General features: G+C 44.4%; 1 protein-coding gene across 1 annotated transcript in view; it reads left to right on the forward strand.

Moving 5' to 3' along the window:
* The window catches only part of LOC139461158 (protogenin-like), a 73,430-nt gene that overhangs the window by 31,382 nt on the left and 21,539 nt on the right, over positions 1–20,509 (forward strand). The window contains exons 3-7 of the mRNA XM_071242721.1: positions 16,482–16,629; positions 17,168–17,334; positions 17,965–18,093; positions 19,056–19,208; positions 20,057–20,205. Coding sequence (XP_071098822.1) covers positions 16,482–16,629; positions 17,168–17,334; positions 17,965–18,093; positions 19,056–19,208; positions 20,057–20,205 — 746 coding nt within the window. The remainder of the gene's footprint in view (positions 1–16,481; positions 16,630–17,167; positions 17,335–17,964; positions 18,094–19,055; positions 19,209–20,056; positions 20,206–20,509) is intronic.

The raw sequence follows: 20,509 nt of genomic DNA on the forward strand, positions 1-20,509 counted from the left end.
GATTTGGAATAGATTTTGATTAGCCTAGGGTCTTGGAGACAGATAGGCAAAGGGTTTCCAAACCAGATTATGTGTGATGTGCTTTACAGACAGCTTTGGGGCAGTTGCTGTGCAGAGTTGTGCCCTTGGGCATGCCATAAATGGTTTACTTTACTTGTGTGTTTGAATCCCTGATACATCTTCCTGAGGTAAGGGAGTTAACTGACCATAAATGGACATCCTCAGCAGCAACAGATACTTTTCAAATCTTTTCGTGTTTTTTATCAAGGTGCTCACGTTATTTGATGTACTTCGTGAATAAGACACGTTATATCACATTATAGATTTTGATAATTGATCAGATTGTTTTGACTGGGTGCCGCCATTTTGTTTAGAGCAAATGCAGGTGATAACAGGGACATAACTCATAACAGCCACTGATTGAGCCCAGAAATTCCAGCCTAGTTCGGCAGGGGTCTTTTACATAAATTCGCATCAGTCTGGACTAGTACAAACAGCCACACACTCACGTGCATGCACATCGTATAGAAGTGCAATAATCTTGGATGCAAGTTAAACCTCACCTCACCTCACCTCACCTCACCTCACCTCACCTCACCTCACCATCTTCCTGAGGCAAGAGAGTTAACTGACTATAAAAGTCCAGTGTCCACCCTTGCCGAACTAGGCTGGTATTATGGAGTTACATTTTGGCTGGACTAAAGAGTCTATGCATAGTCCATAGTGATACGAGAGGTGCAATCTGATTGGTCCATAGTAGAGACTTAGAAGGGACATAACTGGTGATAGCCTCTGGTGGCAGTACTATAGAGCCCAGTAATTCCATCCTGGTTTGGCAAGGTTGGAAACTGGACTTTTAAAGTCAGTTAACTCACTTGCTTCGGGAAGATGCACCTCACACACAAATAAACTTCTGTAAACCATTTGTGCTACAGGCAACAGAAATTGGCCCAATCATTACTATTTAATTTTTTCGTGAAATATACTAAGAGACTCCTTATGTGTCCTCATTGGTTTTTTAACTTAGCATTTCTGAAATTTAGGATCCATAAACCAATGAAAATAAGAAAATTAATTAAACCCTGATTTATTGGGTGGTGAGGTAACTTAGTGGTTAAGGCGTTAGCTCTTCTTGCTGCATGCTTTGGTTGTATTCTCCCACATGGGTACAATGTTGGAAGCCCATGTCTGGTACCACCTCCCCCCCAAAAAAAAAATAAATAAAAAAAATATAAAAAAATAAATAAAAAAATATGACATTTCTGGAATGTTGGGCCCCTGAAGATCCGGGGTAGAATAGGTCTTCAGCAACCCATGCTTGCCATAAAAGGCGACTATGCTTGATGTAGGAGGCAACTAACAGGATCAGGTGGTCAGGCTTGCTGACTTGGTTGATGCATGTCATCAATCCCAATTGCGTGGATCGATGCTCTGGATGTCAATCACAGGATTGTCTGGTCCAGACTCGATTATGTACAGACTGCTTTTATATAGCTGGAATATTGCTGAGCGCAGCGATAAACAACAAACAAACAAATCTGGAATGTTGCTAAAGTAGCAAAGAAACTATCTACTCACTCACTCAGCCATGCCCCCCTGAGGGGACTGGGAACAGGGCAGATGGTGTTATCACTCCTGTCAATGCCTCCTGTATAGAACAGTCAATAAACACTCAACCTTGCCTGGTATGTCACACCCCAGGCCACAGGGCACTCATTACAACTGTGTTTCCTCTGCCATAAATAACATTTACAGCCCAGTTGGAAATAGGGTAGCAGTGTGTTGTTGTGTGACATTGTAGCACTTGGTGAATAACACAGATACAGATATTGTTGGAAATATGGGTAGCAGTGTATTGTTGTGTGACATTGTAGCACTCAGTGAATAACACAGATACAGATATTGTTGGAAATATGGGTAGCAGTGTATTGTTGTGGGAGATTGTAACACTCAGTGAATAACACAAATATAGATATAGTTGGAAATATGGGTAGCAGTGTGTTGTTGTGTGACATTGTAGCACTTGGTGAATAACACAGATACAGATATTGTTGGAAATATGGGTAGCAGTGTATTGTTGTGGGAGATTGTAACACTTGGTGAATAACACAGATACAAATATAGTTGGAAATATGGGTAGCAGTGTATTGTTGTGGGAGATTGTAACACTTGGTGAACACAGATACAAATATAGTTGGAAATATGGGTAGCAGTGTATTGTTGTGGGAGATTGTAACACTTGGTGAATAACACAAATATAGCCCAGTTGGAAATATGGGTAGCAGTGTATTGTTGTGGGAGATTGTAACACTTGGTGAACACAGATACAAATATAGTTGGAAATATGGGTAGCAGTGTATTGTTGTGGGAGATTGTAACACTTGGTGAATAACACAGATACAAATATAGTTGGAAATATGGGTAGCAGTGTATTGTTGTGGGAGATTGTAACACTAGGTGAATAACACAAATATAGCCCAGTTGGAAATATGGGTAGCAGTGTATTGTTGTGGGAGATTGTAACACTTGGTGAATAACACAGATACAAATATAGTTGGAAATATGGGTAGCAGTGTATTGTTGTGGGAGATTGTAACACTTGGTGAATAACACAGATACAAATATAGTTGGAAATATGGGTAGCAGTGTATTGTTGTGGGAGATTGTAACACTCTGTGAATAACACAGATACAGATATTGTTGGAAATATGGGTAGCAGTGTATTGTTGTGTGACATTGTAGCACTTGGTGAATAACACAGATACAGATATTGTTTGAAATAAGGGTAGAAGTGTTTTGTTGTGGGAAATTGTAACATTCGGTGAATAACACAAATATGGCCTAGTTGGAAATAAGGGTAGAAGTGTGTTGTGTGACATTGTAGCACTTGGTGAATAACACAGATACAGATATTGTTGGAAAAAAGGGTAGAAGTGTTTTGTTGTGGGAAATTGTAACACTTGGTGAATGACACAAATATAGATATAGTTGGAAAAAAGGGTAGAAGTGTTTTGTTGTGGGAAATTGTAACACTTAGTGAATAACACAAATATAGATATAGTTGGAAATATGGGTAGCAGTGTATTGTTGTGGGAGATTGTAACACTTGGTGAATAACACAGATACAGATATTGTTGGAAATAAGGGTAGCAGTGTATTGTTGTGGGAGATTGTAACACTCAGTGAATAACACAGATACAGATATTGTTTGAAATAAGGGTAGCAGTGTATTGTTGTGGGAGATTGTAACACTTGGTGAATAACACAGATACAGATATTGTTGGAAATATGGGTAGCAGTGTATTGTTGTGGGAGATTGTAACACTCGGGGAATAACACGGATACAGATATAGTTGGAAATAAGGGTAGCAGTGTATTGTTGTGGGAGATTGTAACACTTGGTGAATAACACAAATATAGCCCAGTTGGAAATATGGGTAGCAGTGTATTGTTGTGGGAGATAATAACACTCGTTGAGCAACTTCCCATACGTTAACACAGACTTATGGCCACCGTTATGGCGCTAAAGTTGCTCTTTGGAACAGCCCCCAGGACTTGAGAGTATGAGGTCAAATCATTTACATAATTTAGGAATGCATATATCTTAAGTTAGACACAGGTTGCAAATATTTTTTGGTAATACGGTTTAAAAATCATTGTAATGTTCTGTGTCTTGTTTATACACATTAAGTTTGCATCAATTTACAAATACTCAATTTAAGTGATGTTACATGAATGGTCCAGCAGGTGCTCAATGTTGCTTAGATAAAAAAAAATATATTTTGCACATTCGCTAAATTAGTTTCATCTGTTTGATGACAGATTTATGGGAGAAAAACTTTACTGGACTTGTTGAACTACCGCAAGAGATGCTCCACTTGTCCGACAGGCTGTTGTACTAGACTCGGGCTTTGGACAAGTGGCTAACGTGGCAGACTGTTTATGTTTGACAAGGGGAGATGTTTATGTGGCAGCAGTACAAATGATACATCGATGGTTGTTTGCGCTTGGTCGGGCAGCACAAATATACAGTTTTACGTTACATCTCAATAATCATTGTACAGGATAATCTCATTTTGAATATAGAGGGATCGATGCCTTTGATGTATTTTGAATTTTATGTGGAAAGCAGGGATTGTGATTGTTTTTCGCAGGCTTATTTCTATACTACCCAACTTTACTAGGGAACAAATTAGTCATCATTAGTCAAAGGTGTGCTAAATGTTGATCAGCATTGTAGTTATAGATTGGATGTATTTTGACTATTTCATCATTGTTTATTAGTTGCTTACGAGACCAAAGACACTTTTAATAGACTCGGGCTTCAGACTATTCAGCTGTCTTATGCTGTTGTAATTGTATTTCTGAGCGACAATCGTTGTAAACGATGTAAATTACATACGAGGAATAAAAAAAATCATGAGATTTTCTTGTCAGCCTCTGTTTGAGAGATGTTCTTGTTAGCCTTTTGGATGTTCTTGTCAGACCCTGTGGAGATGTTCTTGTCAGCCTCCGTGTAGGAGATGTTCTTGTCAGGATCTGTTTAGGAGATGTTCCTTTCAGCCTCTGTTGAGATGTTCCTGTCAGACCCGGTTTAGATGTTCCTTTCAGCTTCTGTTTAGGAGATGTTCCTTTCAGCCTGTTTAGGAGATGTTCCTTTCAGCCTCTGTTTAGGAGATGTTCTTGTCAGCCTCTGTTTAGGAGATGTTCCTTTCAGCCTCTGTTTAGGAGATGTTCTTATCAGGACCTGGAGATAATCTTGTCAGACACCTGGTGCCTGTGTTACTACATCTGGTGTCGTCACTGTTGTGTCCGGCCTCCCTCAACCACAGGATTAAGTCCTCTGTTATTACATCTGGTGTTGTCACTGTTGTGACCAGCCTCCCTCAACCACAGGATTAAGTCCTCTGTTATTACATCTGGTGTTGTCACTGTTGTGACCAGCCTCCCTCAGCCACAGGATTAAGTCCTCTGTTATTACATCTGGTGTCATCGCTGTTGTGTCCGGCTTTTCTCAGCCACAGGATTAAGTCCTCTGTCATTACATCTGGTGTCATCGCTGTTGTGACCAGCCTCCCTCAGCCACAGGATTAGGTCCTCTGTTATTACATCTGGTGTCGTCACTGTTGTGACCAGCCTCCCTCAGCCACAGGATTAGGTCCTCTGTTATTACATCTGGTGTCGTCACTGTTGTGACCAGCCTCCCTCAGCCACAGGATTAAGTCCTCTGTTATTACATCTGGTGTCATCGCTGTTGTGACCAGCCTCCCTCAACCACAGGATTAGGTCCTCTGTTATTACATCTGGTGTCATCGCTGTTGTGTCCGGCCTCCCTCAACCACAGGATTAAGTCCTCTGTTATTACATCTGGTGTTGTCACTGTTGTGTCCGGCTTCCCTCAACCACAGGATTAAGTCCTCTGTTATTACATCTGGTGTTGTCACTGTTGTGACCAGCCTCCCTCAGCCACAGGATTAAGTCCTCTGTTATTACATCTGGTGTCGTCACTGTTGTGACCAGCCTCCCTCAACCACAGGATTAAGTCCTCTGTTATTACATCTGGTGTCGTCACTGTTGTGACCAGCCTCCCTCAGCCACAGGATTAAGTCCTCTGTTATTACATCTGGTGTCGTCACTGTTGTGACCAGCCTCCCTCAGCCACAGGATTAAGTCCTCTGTTATTACATCTGGTGTTGTCACTGTTGTGACCAGCCTCCCTCAACCACAGGATTAAGTCCTCTGTTATTACATCTGGTGTCATCGCTGTTGTGTCCGGCCTCCCTCAACCACAGGATTAAGTCCTCTGTTATTACATCTGTGTCGTCACTGTTGTGTCCGGCTTCCCTCTACCACAGGATTAGGTCCTCTGTTATTACATCTGGTGTTGTCACTGTTGTATCCGGACTTCCCTCAACCACAGGATTAAGTCCTCTGTTACTACATCTGGTGTCATCGCTGTTGTGTCCGGCTTCTCTCAACCACAGGATTAAGTCCTCTGTTATTACATCTGGTGTCATCGCTGTTGTGTCTGGCCTCCCTCAGCCACAGGATTAAGTCCTCTGTTACTACATATGGTGTCATCGCTGTTGTGTCCGGCCTCCCTCAACCACAGGATTAAGTCCTCTGTTATTACATCTGGTGTCGTCACTGTTGTGTCTGGCCTCCCTCAACCACAGGATTAAGTCCTCTGTTATTACATCTGGTGTCGTCACTGTTGTGACCAGCCTCCCTCTACCACAGGATTAAGTCCTCTGTTATTACATCTGGTGTTGTCACTGTTGTGTCCGGCCTCCCTCAACCACAGGATTAGGTCCTCTGTTATTACATCTGGTGTCGTCACTGTTGTGACCGGCCTCCCTCTACCACAGGATTAAGTCCTCTGTTATTACATCTGGTGTCATCGCTGTTGTGTCCGGCCTCCCTCAGCCACAGGATTAAGTCCTCTGTCATTACATCTGGTGTCGTCACTGTTGTGTCCGGCCTCCCTCAGCCACAGGATTAAGTCCTCTGTTATTACATCTGGTGTTGTCACTGTTGTCACTGTTGTATCCGGTCTTCCCTAAACCACAGGATTAAGTCCTCTGTCATTACATCTGGTGTTGTCACTGTTGTATCCGGCCTTCCCTAAACCACAGGATTAAGTCCTCTGTCATTACATCTGGTGTCATCACTGTTGTGTCCGGCCTCCCTCAACCACAGGATTAAGTCCTCTGTCATTACATCTGGTGTCGTCACTGTTGTGTCCGGCCTCCCTCAGCCACAGGAGTAAGTCCTCTGTTATTACATCTGGTGTTGTCACTGTTGTCACTGTTGTATCCGGCCTTCCCTAAACCACAGGATTAAGTCCTCTGTCATTACATCTGGTGTTGTCACTGTTGTATCCGGCCTTCCCTAAACCACAGGATTAAGTCCTCTGTCATTACATCTGGTGTCATCGCTGTTGTGTCCGGCCTCCCTCAGCCACAGGATTAAGTCCTCTGTTATTACATCTGGTGTCATCACTGTTGTGTCCGGCCTCCCTCAGCCACAGGATTAAGTCCTCTGTTATTACATCTGGTGTCATCGCTGTTGTGTCCGGCCTCCCTCAGCCACAGGATTAAGTCCTCTGTTATTACATCTGGTGTCATCGCTGTTGTGTCCGGCCTCCCTCAGCCACAGGATTAAGTCCTCTGTTATTACATCTGGTGTTGTCACTGTTGTGTCCGGCCTCCCTCAGCCACAGGATTAAGTCCTCTGTTATTACATCTGGTGTCATCGCTGTTGTGTCCGGCCTCCCTCAGCCACAGGATTAAGTCCTCTGTTATTACATCTGGTGTCGTCACTGTTGTGACCAGCCTCCCTCAACCACAGGATTAAGTCCTCTGTTATTACATATGGTGTCATCGCTGTTGTGTCCGGCTTCCCTCAACCACAGGATTAAGTCCTCTGTTATTACATCTGGTGTCATCACTGTTGTGTCCGGCTTCCCTCAGCCACATGATTAAGTCCTCTGTTATTACATCTGGTGTCATCGCTGTTGTGTCCGGCTTCCCTCAGCCACAGGATTAAGTCCTCTGTTATTACATCTGGTGTCATCGCTGTTGTGTCTGGCTTCCCTCAGCCACAGGATTAAGTCCTCTGTTATTACATCTGGTGTCATCGCTGTTGTGTCTGGCTTCCCTCAACCACAGGATTAAGTCCTCTGTTATTACATCTGGTGTCATCGCTGTTGTGTCCGGCCTCCCTCAACCACAGGATTAAGTCCTCTGTTATTACATCTGGTGTTGTCACTGTTGTGTCCGGCTTCCCTCAACCACAGGATTAAGTCCTCTGTTATTACATCTGGTGTCGTCACTGTTGTGACCAGCCTCCCTCAACCACAGGATTAAGTCTTCTGTTATTACCTCTGGTGTCGTCACTGTTGTGACCAGCCTCCCTCAACCACAGGATTAAGTCCTCTGTTATTACATCTGGTGTCATCACTGTTGTGTCCAGCCTCCCTCAACCACAGGATTAAGTCCTCTGTTATTACATCTGGTGTTGTCACTATTGTGTCCGGCCTCCCTCAACCACAGGATTAGGTCCTCTGTTACTACATCTAGTGTCATCGCTGTTGTGTCCGGCCTCCCTCAACCACAGGATTAAGTCCTCTGTTATTACATCTGGTGTCGTCACTGTTGTGACCAGCCTCCCTCAACCACAGGATTAAGTCCTCTGTTATTACATCTGGTGTCATCACTGTTGTGTCCAGCCTCCCTCAACCACAGGATTAAGTCCTCTGTTATTACATCTGATGTCATCGCTGTTGTGTCCGGCTTTTCCCAGCCACAGGATTAAGTCTTCTGTTATTACATCTGGTGTCATCACTGTTGTGTCCAGCCTCCCTCAACCACAGGATTAAGTCCTCTGTTATTACATCTGATGTCATCGCTGTTGTGTCCGGCTTTTCCCAGCCACAGGATTAAGTCTTCTGTTATTACATCTGGTGTCATCACTGTTGTGTCTGGCCTCCCTCAACCACAGGATTAAGTCCTCTGTTATTACATCTGGTGTCATCGCTGTTGTGTCCGGCCTCCCTCAACCACAGGATTAAGTCCTCTGTTATTACATCTGGTGTCGTCACTGTTGTGACCAGCCTCCCTCAACCACAGGATTAAGTCCTCTGTTATTACATCTGGTGTCATCACTGTTGTGTCCAGCCTCCCTCAACCACAGGATTAAGTCCTCTGTTATTACATCTGATGTCATCGCTGTTGTGTCCGGCTTCCCTCAACCACAGGATTAAGTCCTCTGTTATTACATCTGGTGTCGTCACTGTTGTGTCCGGCTTCCCTCAGCCACAGGATTAAGTCCTCTGTTATTACATCTGGTGTTGTCACTGTTGTGTCTGGCCTTCTTCAGCCACAGGATTAAGTCCTCTGTTATTACATATGGTGTCATCGCTGTTGTGTCCGGCCTCCCTCAGCCACAGGATTAAGTCCTCTGTTATTACATATGGTGTCATCGCTGTTGTGTCCGGCCTCCCTCAGCCACAGGATTAAGTCCTCTGTTATTACATCTGGTGTCATCACTGTTGTGTCTGGCCTCCCTCAGCCACAGGATTAAGTCCTCTGTTATTACATCTGGTGTCATCGCTGTTGTGTCCGGCTTTTCCCAGCCACAGGATTAAGTCTTCTGTTATTACATCTGGTGTCATCACTGTTGTGTCTGGCCTCCCTCAACCACAGGATTAAGTCCTCTGTTATTACATCTGGTGTCATCGCTGTTGTGTCCGGCTTCCCTCAACCACAGGATTAGGTCCTCTGTTATTACATCTGGTGTTGTCACTGTTGTGTCTGGCCTCCCTCAACCACAGGATTAGGTCCTCTGTTATTACATCTGGTGTCGTCACTGTTGTGTCCGGCCTCCCTCAACCACAGGATTAAGTCCTCTGTTACTACATCTGGTGTCGTCACTGTTGTGTCCAGCCTCCCTCAACCACAGGATTAAGTCCTCTGTTATTACATCTGGTGTTGTCACTGTTGTGTCCGGCTTCCCTCAACCACAGGATTAAGTCCTCTGTTACTACATATGGTGTCATCGCTGTTGTGTCCGGCCTCCCTCAGCCACAGGATTAAGTCCTCTGTTATTACATCTGGTGTCGTCACTGTTGTGTCCGGCCTCCCTCAGCCACAGGATTAAGTCCTCTGTTATTACATATGGTGTTGTCACTGTTGTGTCCGGCTTCCCTCAACCACAGGATTAAGTCCTCTGTTATTACATCTGGTGTCGTCACTGTTGTGTCCGGCCTCCCTCAACCACAGGATTAAGTCCTCTGTTATTACATCTGGTGTCGTCACTGTTGTGTCCGGCCTCCCTCAACCACAGGATTAAGTCCTCTGTTATTACATATGGTGTTGTCACTGTTGTGTCCGGCTTCCCTCAACCACAGGATTAAGTCCTCTGTTATTACATCTGGTGTCATCGCTGTTGTGTCCGGCCTCCCTCAGCCACAGGATTAAGTCCTCTGTTATTACATCTGGTGTTGTCACTATTGTGTCCGGCCTCCCTCAACCACAGGATTAGGTCCTCTGTTACTACATCTAGTGTCATCGCTGTTGTGTCCGGCCTCCCTCAACCACAGGATTAAGTCCTCTGTTATTACATCTGGTGTCGTCACTGTTGTGACCAGCCTCCCTCAACCACAGGATTAAGTCCTCTGTTATTACATCTGGTGTCATCACTGTTGTGTCCAGCCTCCCTCAACCACAGGATTAAGTCCTCTGTTATTACATCTGATGTCATCGCTGTTGTGTCCGGCTTTTCCCAGCCACAGGATTAAGTCTTCTGTTATTACATCTGGTGTCATCACTGTTGTGTCCAGCCTCCCTCAACCACAGGATTAAGTCCTCTGTTATTACATCTGATGTCATCGCTGTTGTGTCCGGCTTTTCCCAGCCACAGGATTAAGTCTTCTGTTATTACATCTGGTGTCATCACTGTTGTGTCTGGCCTCCCTCAACCACAGGATTAAGTCCTCTGTTATTACATCTGGTGTCATCGCTGTTGTGTCCGGCCTCCCTCAACCACAGGATTAAGTCCTCTGTTATTACATCTGGTGTCGTCACTGTTGTGACCAGCCTCCCTCAACCACAGGATTAAGTCCTCTGTTATTACATCTGGTGTCATCACTGTTGTGTCCAGCCTCCCTCAACCACAGGATTAAGTCCTCTGTTATTACATCTGATGTCATCGCTGTTGTGTCCGGCTTCCCTCAACCACAGGATTAAGTCCTCTGTTATTACATCTGGTGTCGTCACTGTTGTGTCCGGCTTCCCTCAGCCACAGGATTAAGTCCTCTGTTATTACATCTGGTGTTGTCACTGTTGTGTCTGGCCTTCTTCAGCCACAGGATTAAGTCCTCTGTTATTACATATGGTGTCATCGCTGTTGTGTCCGGCCTCCCTCAGCCACAGGATTAAGTCCTCTGTTATTACATATGGTGTCATCGCTGTTGTGTCCGGCCTCCCTCAGCCACAGGATTAAGTCCTCTGTTATTACATCTGGTGTCATCACTGTTGTGTCTGGCCTCCCTCAGCCACAGGATTAAGTCCTCTGTTATTACATCTGGTGTCATCGCTGTTGTGTCCGGCTTTTCCCAGCCACAGGATTAAGTCTTCTGTTATTACATCTGGTGTCATCACTGTTGTGTCTGGCCTCCCTCAACCACAGGATTAAGTCCTCTGTTATTACATCTGGTGTCATCGCTGTTGTGTCCGGCTTCCCTCAACCACAGGATTAGGTCCTCTGTTATTACATCTGGTGTTGTCACTGTTGTGTCTGGCCTCCCTCAACCACAGGATTAGGTCCTCTGTTATTACATCTGGTGTCGTCACTGTTGTGTCCGGCCTCCCTCAACCACAGGATTAAGTCCTCTGTTACTACATCTGGTGTCGTCACTGTTGTGTCCAGCCTCCCTCAACCACAGGATTAAGTCCTCTGTTATTACATCTGGTGTTGTCACTGTTGTGTCCGGCTTCCCTCAACCACAGGATTAAGTCCTCTGTTACTACATATGGTGTCATCGCTGTTGTGTCCGGCCTCCCTCAGCCACAGGATTAAGTCCTCTGTTATTACATCTGGTGTCGTCACTGTTGTGTCCGGCCTCCCTCAACCACAGGATTAAGTCCTCTGTTATTACATCTGGTGTTGTCACTGTTGTGTCCGGCTTCCCTCAACCACAGGATTAAGTCCTCTGTTATTACATCTGGTGTCATCGCTGTTGTGTCCGGCCTCCCTCAGCCACAGGATTAAGTCCTCTGTTATTACATATGGTGTTGTCACTGTTGTGTCCGGCTTCCCTCAACCACAGGATTAAGTCCTCTGTTATTACATATGGTGTCGTCACTGTTGTGTCCGGCCTCCCTCAACCACAGGATTAAGTCCTCTGTTATTACATCTGGTGTCGTCACTGTTGTGTCCGGCCTCCCTCAACCACAGGATTAAGTCCTCTGTTATTACATATGGTGTTGTCACTGTTGTGTCCGGCTTCCCTCAACCACAGGATTAAGTCCTCTGTTATTACATCTGGTGTCATCGCTGTTGTGTCCGGCCTCCCTCAGCCACAGGATTAAGTCCTCTGTTATTACATCTGGTGTTGTCACTATTGTGTCCGGCCTCCCTCAACCACAGGATTAAGTCCTCTGTTACTACATCTGGTGTCATCGCTGTTGTGTCCGGCTTTTCTCAGCCACAGGATTAAGTCCTCTGTTATTACATCTGGTGTTGTCACTGTTGTGACCAGCCTCCCTCAACCACAGGATTAAGTCCTCTGTTATTACATCTGGTGTCATCGCTGTTGTGTCCGGCCTCCCTCAGCCACAGGATTAAGTCCTCTGTTATTACATATGGTGTCATCGCTGTTGTGTCCGGCCTCCCTCAGCCACAGGATTAAGTCCTCTGTTATTACATCTGGTGTCATCGCTGTTGTGACCAGCCTCCCTCAACCACAGGATTAAGTCCTCTGTTATTACATATGGTGTCATAGCTGTTGTGTCCGGCCTCCCTCAGCCACAGGATTAAGTCCTCTGTTATTACATATGGTGTCATCGCTGTTGTGTCCGGCCTCCCTCAACCACAGGATTAAGTCCTCTGTTATTACATCTGGTGTCATCGCTGTTGTGTCCGGCTTTTCTCAGCCACAGGATTAAGTCCTCTGTTATTACGATGCAGAAATACTACAGAGCAAATCATCAACAGTATTTTTTGTTATGGTGAGGTGAAAATCAATAACGTGGTGTATAAGACGGGGCCTTGCTAGCGATGGTGTGCTCTATGGGAGGTTGTTTCCAGGAAGGCCAGTGAGATGAGGAAGTGCTATGTTTGGATTTGCTGCCTACGTGGGCTATATATAGATGGAATATTGATCACAGACAGGCTGAGATACTCAAACATACGATCACAGAGGTGCACGTGATCGCAGAGTTTGGTCACATGATTGTTGTGGTGCACATGTGATCACTTTTGTTCACATAATGACAGCAGTGCATGTTGTCACAGATGTTCACATGTGATCTCAGAGTTTGGTCACATGATGCTTGTAGTCACAGTGATCACATGTACACCTCAGTGATCATGTGACCATACTCTGTGATCACATGTCACCATCTGTGATCGCCAGAATTTGGTCACATGATCCCTACCCAAGTGATGCATGATCAATACTAGTTTTTTGTTCCACCCCTAATGGCTTCTGATCCCCTTTTTTTGGAAGCAACCCATGCATGCTGTGAAAGGCGGGATAGGGTGGTCAGGCTCGCTGACTTGGTTGCTGCATGTCATCATGTCCCAATTGCGTAGATCAATGCTTATGATTTCTATCACCATGATCACTGGATTGTCTGGTCCAGACACGATTATTTGCAGAACACAATAATGTAGCTGAAATATTGTGGAGTGTAAAACAAACAAACAAACAGGCTTGCTGACATGGTTTATGCATCACAATTGCGTCGATCAATATTCATGATGTAAATCACTGGAGACCGCCTCCGTGGTCTAGTGGTAGAGCATCCGCCCGGAGAGGTCCGGGGTTCGATCCCCGGCCGCGTCATACCAAAAGACGTTAAAAGATGGTACTTGTTGTTACCCTGTCTGGCGCTCGGCATTAAGGGACTTAAACAAGGACTGGTCGTCTCGGAGTCAGTATACTGTGTCTGAGTGGGGTATTCATGTTTAACTGCGGCATGGTATCTCAGTGAGCTAGCACTATAAATCGGCATCAGTCCGGACTAGTACAAGCAGCCACACAAACACACACACGTACATGCACGTCACTATATAAGTGCAATAATCTTGGACGCGACGTTAAACCCCATTTCACCTCACCTCACCTCACCGTCAATCACTGGATTGTCAGTCCAGACTCTATTATTTGCACACCAGCATCATATAGCTGGAATAGTGCTGAGAGCGGCGTTAAACAACAAACATACAAACTGGGGGAATGCTGGTTTGGTGTATCAGTGCACTGAGTCAGTCTCCACTGTGGGATGTTGGATAGTGTGTACCATCTCCTGTTTCTCCTGCTTCCCGCCATTGCTCGAATGAATGCGGTATTGATTCAGTTAAGAGACATCTTTCACAGTTCTCTGTTGTGGACGTTTCACAATTTGGTGAGCTCTCCAGGAACTGATACTCCCAAACACACCGAGGCAGGCCGTGGTCTTGACCCAGTGCACATGCACTGGGTGTCAACACAACAGACAAGGGCAACATTAGCTATGAATGCAAGATCACTTATTCAAAGATTCTAGGAGGTTCAAGGCATAGTAGGCTCAGGCTTGAAAAAGGCTTAAGTTTGAAAAGGTCTTAATGTTAAAGTTGTGACATGACTCAGGGTTTGGTTGAAAATGTAAAGCCATGAGCTTGGGAATTGGAGTTATGTGTGGAAATACTGGAAAGAATAACATCATTGGGATGCCTTAAGGTGAAACAATACATTAGTCACAGTATGACAGTGATGCAAGAGAAATATGATGTGCAGCATGCAGACAACTGAAGCCAGTGGCATGTCAGATTGAAGACCCTTTTATCTCCTGCCCTTGTGGATCAGTGGGTTACAATACTAAACATGATATGCGAGGTTGCAGGTTTGATTCTCGTCGTGGAATTTTCATGTGAAATAAATTGTTACTTTCAGCCAGACTAAAATCAGTGTTAGAGACATATTTATAGAATGATTTTAAATCTTTGGTGATGTAACACTCTTCATGTAAGTTAGAAAGTCAAGGGCACTCTCTCAGAGTACAAGCAACTTGTTTGTGGACTTTCCACTATTTGAGGAAACCTTAAGAACAATATTCCTGGCTTTTGTGCCATTGCTGGTCAGGAGATACAGGTCATATTCCTGGCTATTGTGCCATTGCTGGTCAGGGGATACAGGTCATATTCCTGGCTATTGTGCCATTGCTTGTCAGGGGATACAGGTCATATTCCTGGCTATTGTGCCATTGCTTGTCAGGGGATACAGTTCATATTCCTGGCTATTGTGCCATTGCTTGTCAGGGGATACAGGTCATATTCCTGGCTATTGTGCCATTGCTTGTCAGGGGATACAGGTCATATTCCTGGCTATTGTTCCAATGCCGGTCAGGGGATACAGGTCATATTCCAAGCTATTGTACCATTGCTTGTCAGGGGATACAGGTCATATTCCTGGCTATTGTGCCATTGCTTGTCAGGGGATACAGGTCATATTCCTGGCTATTGTGCCATTGCTTGTCAGGGGATACAGGTCATATTCCTGGCTATTGTTCCAATGCTGGTCAGGGGATACAGGTCATATTCCAAGCTATTGTACCATTGCTTGTCAGGGGATACAGGTCATATTCCTGGCTATTGTTCCATTGCTTGTCAGGGGATACAGGTCATATTCCTGGCTATTGTGCCATTGCTGGTCAGGGGATACAGGTCATATTTCTGGCTATTGTGCCATTGCTTGTCAGGGGATACAGGTAATATTCCTGGCTATTGTGCCATTGCTTGTCAGGGGATACAGGTCATATTCCTGGCTATTGTGCCATTGCTTGTCAGGGGATACAGGTCATATTCCTGGCTATTGTGCCATTGCTGGTCAGGGGATACAGGTCATATTTCTGGCTATTGTGCCATTGCTTGTCAGGGGATACAGGTCATATTCCTGGCTATTGTGCCATTGCTTGTCAGGGGATACAGGTCATATTCCTGGTTATTGTGCCATTGCTTGTCAGGGGATACAGGTCATATTCCTGGCTATTGTGCCATTGCTGGTCAGGGGATACAGGTCATATTCCTATCATATCCTATTTTATCATATACCACAACAGGGCTCCAGATAACCTTTGAGCAGTGGAGTTTTTACTCTAGGGTTTCTGTTTTCATTGGGTAACCAATATTTTTTCACTCATCTATTCATCACTCTATTGAGTTTTCTCCCAAATTAGTGAACTTTTTAAGATTTAAAAAACACTGAAATAATGTTTTTGATGTATAAAACTGTTTTAAATATATAGGCTTGACTCGGACAGTAAATCATCTCGTAATTGCGTTTTGAAATTAGCTCCTATGTACGCATGCTGGAAAAGCTCCATTGGGTATTTAGGCAAGCTGTTTTTATACGTTTGAGTTTAATGCATGTGTTTCTGTACGCAAGTTATTTGAAAGTAATTGGCTTTGGAATATGGAATATTTGAGTATTTTACACAAATATGGTGCTGATCCTCAAACCATATTAGCGCTGGAAGGGGGTGCAGTACGGGTCTGGTTATTACCCCCCTGTGATATGACCATTTCGATGTTGGCTCAGGTATATGATAACAACAGAGACACCATACTGAATAGTTTGGAGTGGTTATGCCATGTTATGACAGTTTATAAATGTTCTCCATATTTTCAGATGCGTATAATGAGCCGTACCAAATGGTATATGATATAACTGTTTTGTCAACATTAGGTTTATTGTTTGTTTTCTCTTCTCATTTCAGATGTTGCAAAGAACTTTACACGCGAGCCACTCTCTCAGGAAGCTTTTGTAGGAGGCTCCGCTCGATTTGAATGCCGCATAGACGCTTTCCCTGCCCCAATCTTTAAATGGGAGAAAGCTCGCACAGATCTACCTCAAGATAGTGAAAAGTAAGTATCTTTGCAGGAGGATCCCAGCGGTTGTTAGCTGTGACCCCCTTGTTAGCTGTGACACCCTTGTTAGCTGTGAACCCCTTGTTAGCTGTGATCCCCTTGTTAGCTGTGATCCCCTTGTTAGCTGTGATCCCCTTGTTAGCTGTGACCCCCTTGTTAGCTGCGATCCCCTTGTTAGCTGAGATCCCCTTGTTAGCTGTGATCCCCTTGTTAGCTGTGATCCCCTGATCCATGTGGCCCAGCGGTTGTTAGCAGTGATCCCCGTGTTAGCTGTGATCCCCTCATCCATGTGGCCCGGCGGTTGTTAGCAGCGGTATATGTAAAAGATCTGTTGGGTGTCACATTGTGTTTCAGACGGGCGGTCGGGTAGCCTAGTGGTGAAAGCGTTTGCTGGTCACACCAAAGACTAGGGTTCTATTCCCGACATGGGTACAATGTGTGTTGCCCATTCCTGGTGTCCCCTGCCGTGATGTTGCTGGAATATTGCTAAAAGCGGCATAAAACCGTACTCACTCACTCACTCATTGTGTTTCAGATATATTCTATTCCGCTCTGGAGTTCTTCACATAAACAACCTCACACTAGAAGATACGGGTCTTTACCGATGCATTACCTCTCATGGGGAACTACATACGCTCCCCGACGTCATCGACACCATACGCTGGCGCCACAGTCGAGAAGCTGCTCTCACAGTCAAAACGGGTAAGTTTAAAGGGAGACGACTCTTGACATTGTGGCTTGTATTCACCACTAATACACAGGTAAAGGGAGGTAACTCTGGACATTGTGGGTTGTATTCGCCACTGATACACAGGTAAAGGGAGGTGACTCTGGACATTGTGGCTTGTATTCACCACTGATACACAGGTAAAGGGAGGTAACTCTGGACATTGTGGGTTGTATTCGCCACTGATACTCAGGTTAAGGGAGGTAACTCTGGACATTGTGGGTTGTATTTGCCACTGATACATAGGTGAAGGGAGGTAACTCTAGGCTTTGTGGGTTGTATTCACACCAAGCTCCTCACAGAGATATCCTGTTCGCAGAGCTTACTATACTTTCGTTGCCACTGTAAAGACTGTGCTTATCAAATTCAGTCTGCAAGGGAGTAAAAAAACTGTTGATATTGTTTTAAACTTGTCTGTGTTGATTGTACATTTTAGGAAAATGTTTCGATTATAAATTCAATTTGACTCGTATTATGGAGTTACATTTTGGCTGGACTAAAGAGTCTATATATAGTCCAATCAAAATCGTGCATCGAAATCTATTGTAGCAATTTTTACTTGTGTCATCTATGATTAGCCTCATAAGGGCATGGTGTGATTTCAGGCGAAGCAAGACGTAAACCAAGAATTATTGACGGCAACTTAAATGTGACAACGAAGACGGGAGAGACGGCCATCCTTGAGTGCCTGGTCGATGGCTCTCCACTGCCCAATGTCACCTGGCATCGACAGGGTGAGTCACTGCTCGCGTTGAAAGCAAAATTAGGGGAATATATACGACCAGAAATGTATAACAAATTTGTAATTCAGCTATAAAAATCTAGCTGTCTGATTCCAGTCGCTTGTTTGTAAAAACCCATAAAGACAGCTGCCTGTAAGGATATCATCATAATATGATTGTTGATGTGACATCGTCATGTGTCCTCGAGTTCACGCATCATGTTGAATGTTCAATTTTCACATTTGTACAATGTATGGAGCCAATGTATGGAGCCAATATTTGGAGCCAATGTATGGAGCCAATATTTGGAGCCAATGTGTGGAGCCAATATTTGGAGCCAATGTATGGAGCCAATATTTGGAGCCAATGTGTAGAGCCAATATTTGAAGCCAATGTGTAGAGCCAATATTTGGAGCCAATGTGTGGAGCCAATATTTGGTGTTCCCGTCATTAATTTTCTGGAATATTGCCAAAAGCTTGAAAACCCTAACTCACCTAAATGTTGACATGTTTCAGATGGAAAATACCTCATTTCTACTATGGGGGCCCATATTTGGTGTTCCAGTCGTTAATTCGCTGGAATATTGTGCAAAACTTAAGATCCCTGGCTCACCTAATTGTTGACATGTTTCAGATCGTAAATCCGTCATTTCTACTACATGGGCCCATATTTGGTGTTCCAGTCATTAATTTGCTGGAATATTGCCAAAAGCTTGAAAACCCTAACTCACCTAAATGTTGACATGTTTCAGATGGAAAATCCCTCATTTCTGCTATGGGGGCCCATATTTGGTGTTCCAGTCGTTAATTCGCTGGAATATTGTGCAAAACTTAAGATCCCTGGCTCACCTAATTGTTGACGTGTTTCAGATCGTAAATCCGTCATTTCTACTACGTGGGCCCATATTTGGTGTTCCAGTCGTTAATTTGTTGGAATAATGTGAAAAACTCACCTAATTGTTGCCGTGTTTCAGATCGTAAATCCCTCAGTCAGTATGTCTCCTATGTTGGACACAAGAACCTCAAGATCCGCTCTGTCCAAAAGGAGGATGCAGGGACGTACGTCTGCACTGCCAGTAGTCGGGGCTTCAAGGATGTCAGTGTCTATGTGACTCTTACTGTCAACAGTAAGTCATCATTACCATCTCTGTCTCCCCCCCCCCACCCCCCCCATAATTGCCCATAATTAAGGGTGATATAACACAAGAGTGCGTATTATTCACGAAAAAATAAGTCTTGTGTACATTGATCAATCGGAAGGGGTGCTGATTGGGATTGTTCACTCGCCAATATATTAGCAAATATCACCGTGGGCGCTTATTAGAGCGGGGCGCTTATTACGTTGAATACGGTAACACCCCTTCCGATTGATCAGTGTACACAAGGCGTATGTATTCGTGTATGATACGCACTCGTGTGTTATATGCATTCTTAATTATGGGCAATTAAATTCTGGAAAAGTATATCAGTCATATAAACATTTCAGGCTGTCAGTATAAACCATGAAATTGACGATCTTTCAACTCTGTTTATAATTTCAGCAAAATTATATTCTAATAAGAGCCCCCCATTTCTAATTTTGAGAGCGCCCTGGGCGCTTATTACGTCGAATACGGTATACCCTTAAAAAAAGTAGGAGATGCTCAGAAATAACTGAACATTTCCCAAACGGTCAACAGTTATCGTTTTTCTAATACTTGGTATTAAGGTTTATATTTCATGATCCTCAACTTTTTTTAAAGAGTATATAACTAATAATTGGTGCATTTTGTGATACAGCAATTCATGGTCAGTTATGTAATATTCTTGAAAACATTCACCGAGTTAGTCCTTGTGTTGTTATTCTTTACTGTAAGTACGCCAAATATCCTGTATCATTCCTGAATGTATCAGTAAGGTACATAGCTGCCCTGGTGCTAGATCTGTGTATGGCTGCGGACAGACTCTGCAAGTGACCTTGACCTTGACCTTTCAGTGTCCCCAATCATCACAACACCACCGCAGACCCAACGATGGCCACGGGCGAGGACTGTCATCCTCAAATGTGAGGTGGATGCCGTACCCGAGGCGATGGTCCGTTGGTACAGGGACGGAGAGTTGATCAAGCCTGGCCAACCCTTTGAGGTGAGTTTCGTCATAGAGTAGGGGGATACTTGTCGGTGCACCTGAATCTACTCCAAATGACTGCACCGCAACAGGCATCATAAATGATTTCTTAGTAATTCGACCCGTGAAGATTCCAGAATAGAATAGGTCTTCAGCACCTCATGCTTGCCGTAAAAAGCGACTATGCTTGTAAGAGGCGACTAACAGGATCAGGTGGTCAGACTCGCTGACTCGGTTGATGCATGTCATCGATCCCATTTGCGCGGATTGATGCACATGATGTCCATCACTGGATTGTCTTGTCCAGACTCGATTATTTACA

Source organism: Haliotis cracherodii, unplaced genomic scaffold (genome assembly GCF_022045235.1).
Source record: "Haliotis cracherodii isolate W230 unplaced genomic scaffold, xgHalCrac1.p SCAF_14, whole genome shotgun sequence".
Lineage (NCBI taxonomy): Eukaryota > Metazoa > Mollusca > Gastropoda > Lepetellida > Haliotidae > Haliotis > Haliotis cracherodii.